At 60.0% G+C, this 4,962-nt stretch overlaps 3 protein-coding genes across 3 annotated transcripts in view; all 3 read left to right on the top strand.

Annotated features, from left to right (window-relative positions):
- The first annotated feature begins 306 nt into the window (after nucleotides 1-306).
- On the top strand, nucleotides 307-1,560 carry SDRG_01698 (hypothetical protein). The gene has a single exon (XM_008607236.1). The coding sequence runs from the start codon at nucleotides 324-326 to the stop codon at nucleotides 1,494-1,496; it is 1,173 nt and encodes a 390-aa protein (XP_008605458.1). The 5' UTR covers nucleotides 307-323; the 3' UTR covers nucleotides 1,497-1,560.
- Nucleotides 1,561-1,904: 344 nt separating this feature from the next.
- SDRG_01697 (hypothetical protein) lies at nucleotides 1,905-3,128 on the top strand. The gene has a single exon (XM_008607235.1). It carries the CDS (start codon nucleotides 1,947-1,949, stop codon nucleotides 3,054-3,056), a length of 1,110 nt encoding a protein of 369 aa, XP_008605457.1. The 5' UTR covers nucleotides 1,905-1,946; the 3' UTR covers nucleotides 3,057-3,128.
- Nucleotides 3,129-3,759: 631 nt separating this feature from the next.
- Nucleotides 3,760-4,962, top strand: part of SDRG_01696 (hypothetical protein) — a gene marked incomplete at its 3' end in the record, with an annotated part of 2,033 nt that continues 830 nt past the window's right edge. The window contains exon 1 of the mRNA XM_008607234.1: nucleotides 3,760-4,948. Coding sequence (XP_008605456.1) covers nucleotides 3,806-4,948 — 1,143 coding nt within the window. The 5' untranslated portion in view covers nucleotides 3,760-3,805. The remainder of the gene's footprint in view (nucleotides 4,949-4,962) is intronic.

Here is a 4,962-nt window from a genome sequence, read left to right as displayed (position 1 = left end):
GCCTGCTTCTCACAGCTGCTTTCGAGAGACGTACCGCCGCGTACACAAATAGCATTCCGCGAGGCCTGCGTCACCTTCTCACAGGCTTGCCGATCTTGGCGCCGGATCCGGCGGTTCGTTCGCGCCATCTGGGCAGGTTGACCATGGCCATCCCGATGCATCATCTTCTTTTTTTCGGCAATTTTTTCTTTATCTTGGTCTTTGTAAGCTCAGGCGGTAAAAATGGACTCTCTGACATTGGATGTTGCCACTGATATTCGTTGTCAGAGGTTTGCGATGCTACAGGCGCCAAGAGTAAGAACTCGGATTGCTTCATCCTTCCGATGACCCGGCCGCAAGCAGGCAGCAGCAGCAACAGCATGGCGCTGCCGGCGCCGCTGACCTTCGACGAGTACAACATGCTCGACGATATCTTCCTCCCGCCCGGCGTCGCATCCTCGAGCAGCTCGGAGACCGAGACCGCACCCAAGAAGAAGCAACCGTCCAAGCAAGTCCTCGCTGTCCAGCGCCACCGGCAAAAGCAGCGCAACGAGCTCAACTACCTCAAGTCCAAGGTCGAAGAGCTCCAGCTGAATCTGCAGAGCATGACGCAGGCGAAGGCGCTTCAGGACATTCTGCACCCGCCGTCCAAGTGGCAAAAGCTCGCCAAGAACGAGCGCCGGCGCGAGCAAGAGGCGCTGCTCGAGAACTCGCGGCTCAAAGAAGCGCTCGAAGAGCAGGTCCAGTTCGCCGAGTGCCTCGTCAGCATTGTGCAAAAGAAGCCGCGTCTCGCCATCAACCACGCCGACGCGACCGACCAGTGGAAACTCCTCAAGCTCGTGGCCGACCCAATCACGCGCGACGCTGCCTACCACGCGATCGTCGACCGCGAGTACGCCAAGCTCAACAGCGCGTTCATCGAAGCAGGCTTGATGGAGACGTCGTGGGAGGGCCGGCGCCACGTGCCCATCGTGCACGACGGCTGCCTCGAGGTGCAGACAATCATTCGATGCAAGTTTCCCGTCCTCTTCAACATCGTGGCCGACGCCGTGTGGGAGGTCGCGCGCGGTGCGGCCGAGGTCATGGCGCTCCAAGGCGTGTACAAGATGATGCTCGAACTCGACGCGTCCATGACGTACGTGACGGGGAAGCGCGAGTCGCCGGTGGGCAACATCCAGCGGCGCGTCGTCGTCAAGCGGTACTTTGAGAACCCGACGCGGTGCGTGATTGTGCACCGATCGATCTACGACGACGAGCTGTACCCGCTCTTGCCCGACTATGCGATCGCGAACGAGATTGCGTGGATGTCGGTCGAGATGGACGCGCAGGGACTCACGGAGCTCAGGTACTTTCAGAAGGCCAAGCCGTCGCTTGTCGCGACCAAGAGCCAAGACGAAGGGTCCAAGCTCGCGTGCCAGTACCTCATGGAGCTTTACGCCAAGGGCATGTTCAAATTCGAAGAAGAGATCCACGCCCAAGTGCAGAAATTGAGTCTCGGCACGTACACCGAGTTGTAAGACGCTCTTTTTGCGTCCCAGCACCCTACCATCGCCTATCTAATACATGTTGTCGTCTTGCCCACGTCGGCTCGTTCCTTGTTGGGTCGTCTCATGGTTCAACGCGATAGCAGCATCTCAGTGAATGACGGGATAAGAATTAGGCCGGAGTGGCCGTCAGCAGTGGCAAGCTCGCTGCCTTGAAGGGAATCATGCAACGTCTTCCTAGCTGCAACGTGCAAAGGGAGCTGGATTTGTTGTAGACTGAGCAGCAATAGCCAACACCAACAGCGCCCCACAGTGTCGTGGACTGGGGGCTGTTTCGAATGAAACGGAAACAGTGTATAAGCCAGCGTCTCATCCACTGGCTCAAACAACGCGACAGTGGCTGCAACGTAACACGTGACAGGTGCATACCTGTAACACACGCGAGAATATAGCTTTTCAGAGGGCTCCATTCCACTGGAAACGATGCTGGGCCCGACGTGGGAAGACGACGTGCAGGCCGCGCTGGATGGCCTCGACGTCGCTGCTCTCGAGGCGTCGACGACAGAGGAGCCGCCGCCATCGCCTCGCTCAGAGCAGAGGCGCAAGCAGCGCGAGGCCTTCCATCGTCACAGCCAGCGCACACGCACCGAGCTTGCGTTCTTGACCGACAAGGTCTCAGAGCTCAAAGAGAAGCTGGAGTTGCTCCACGCCAAGCGCGCCGCTGTGGCGGAAGAGCCTGCCAAGTGGGAGCTCCTCGCGAAAGCGGAGCGCAAGCGGCGCCAAGACGCCATGGACCAGAACGACGAACTCCGCGCGTCGTTGCACCAGCAAGTGGACTTTGCGCACTCGCTCGTGCGCATCGTGTCCAAGCGGCCACGGTCGCTGTACCCGAGCTCGTACACGGCCACAGAGCGCACATTGACGCTACCGATGGAGCCGTGTGCGCGCATGGCGGCCTACCACGCGATCACTGACAGCGAGATTGCCAAGCTCGACGCTGCGTACGCACAAGCCGGCTTGACCAACCCGACAAGCGAGTTTCAGAAAAACGAAGCGCGTTTCGAAGGCGACGCGCTCATCGTCGACACGATCGCGCTCGTGTACTTGGACTGCGCGTTCGACGTGGCTGTCCAGGCGGGCTGGGACGTCATCCGCGGTGCGTCGCGCTTGAAGCCCGTGCTCGGCGAGTACGTACATTTGGCCGACATTGACGCCGATATGTCGTACTTTTCGTCGCTGCACCGACCCCTCAAAGCCCAGCGCCGGCTCTTGGTGAAGCGGTATCACAGCCCGCACTGCGTCTCGTACGTGGCGCGGAGCATCGCGGTCGACGACGTGTTCCCGCTCGACCCGGAGCTCGCCGTCATGGACGAGGTCGCATGGGCGCAGCTTATCGAGGACCCTGCGACGGGTGCCGTCACGCTCAAGTACTGTCAGAAAGTGCACCCGCCCCTCTCGTCCTTCAAAGATGCCGAGGGTCCAGTGACAATGCATCTCATGCTGCTCTTCCAAAAGATCACCAAAAGCTACGAGCGCGCGATTCGCGACCAGATCGCCGGCATCATTGCGTCGTCCGCGCCGCCGTCTGGGTGATGACTGCCCTACTGTACTTGCTCCTATCACTGTATTAAGCTAACTCGAAGCCTGTCTTGTTTGTCTGCGATACGAAGGTATGAAGGTTCTTTGACGAGCTTGTCCATGGGAGCGCTTGCCGACGGACGCGACGGAGCCGTGGGTGGTGGCCGGGCTGCTCGGCAGCACATTTTAGGTTGGCGCAGCTTGCAGATCCGACAAGCACGAGGCAGTCATCGGGCAACACCTTGTCGCGAGCACGACGTCTCGGCAAGGTTACTGTGTATCGCCTCGCGCTTCTCGTACGCGCACCGTTGGCCAGTAGAACGACATTGTAGATGAATACTAAGTGCTGATAGCTTATCGTCATGAGGAGGAGTGGAAGCGCTGATTCCTACCGCCGATCAAGAAGCGTTGTGTTGACAGCCTTGCCGATTGCGTCGACAACGTACTTCAAGCCATCCGGCGGCGCCTTCAAGGCCATCCCATCCTGCGCACCATCGAGCGTCACATGCGTGTGGGCTGCTGCTGCAGTTGGCTCGATCGTCAACTCCTTGGTTGCCTTTCGTGCCCATATTAGTACTAGAGTATACCGTCTGCATCGGTCGCCCAGAGGCGCAGTGGGTCGCGTTCTCTAGGTGCAAGATGGTCAGGAAACCTCTGGCATCGCATATGCATCGGTGCTGTTCGATCACATTCGGGTGACTATTGGTTCTTGGAGGTTTTCAGAGCACACAGGATCTGGCAAGTGCAATCTCGACACAGTGGAGATGGGCGACGAAGGCTGGCAAGACGGCGGTCTCTTTGGCGCCGACATCCTCGCCGACTGCGACCTCGCGTCCATCGACGGCTCCGTCTTCGCCGCCGAAAACAAGGCATTGGGCGCATCGTCCCGCGAGCGCCAACGGCTCGCGCTGCAGCGCCATCGGCAGCGACAGCGCGACGAGCTCGTCTTCTTGAAGCGCAAGGTCGACGAGCTGCAGGCCGAGCTGGAGCAGCTCACGCGTGACAGCGAGCTGCGTGACATTCTCCAACCACCGAGCAAGTGGGAGAAGCTCGCAAAACAAGAGCGGGTCCAGCGTGCGCATGTCCTCCTCGAGAACCGCGAGCTCAAAGAGGCGATTAGCGAGCAGGTCGAGTTTGCGCAGTCGCTCGCGGCGCTCATTCGCAAGTCGCCGACACCGCGCTACGTCTGCGTTGACGCGCACGAGCAGTGGAAGCACTACAAGCTGGTCGCGGACCCGATCGCGCGCCGCGCCGCGTACCATGCAATCGTCAACCGTGATTACGCGAGCCAAACAAGCGCGTTCATTGAAGCCAAGCTCATCGAGCCGGTCAAAGAAGGCCGACAATACATTCCGGTCCTGCGGGACGGACTCCTCGAGGTGCACACGATCGTGTTCACGCGGCTGCCCGCGCCGCTCGCTGAGGCCGCGAGCGCCATCTGGGACGTCTTGCGAGGTGTCTTTACCGTCGCCAGCGTCCAAGGCGTCTATCGCGTGCTCGAAGAAGTCGATGCCGATACACTGTACGTGGGTAGTCTTCGGCACTATTCGCTCGGGAAGATCCAGCGACGCATCATTCTCAAGCGCTTCCGCGAGGGCGATTCGCGCGTCGTCGTCGTTGCCCGCAACGTGCACGAAGACGAGATTTTCACCTTTGACCCGCGCCTCGGGTTAGCCCACGAGGTGTCGTGGATGGTGCTGCAGTGGGACGCAGCCTCGCAAACCACCGAAGTCAAGTACTTTCAGAAGGCAATCCCGTTCTTTGCCGAGGCGCCGCTGCTCGAGGGTCACATCATGGGCGTGCCCGTGAGCCAGCACATTATGGAGATGTTTGCGAGCCACTCGCTCGGGTTTGAGCAAGCGATGCGCGCGCTCCTGCACGCCAAGACGACCGGCGACGCAAGCGCGGTACCACCCGATGA

The sequence above is a fragment of the Saprolegnia diclina genome, assembly GCF_000281045.1.
Source record: "Saprolegnia diclina VS20 unplaced genomic scaffold supercont1.4, whole genome shotgun sequence".
Lineage (NCBI taxonomy): Eukaryota > Oomycota > Saprolegniomycetes > Saprolegniales > Saprolegniaceae > Saprolegnia > Saprolegnia diclina.
The sequence above is the reverse complement of the archived record's forward strand: the minus strand, read 5'-3'. Positions and strand labels throughout refer to the sequence as shown.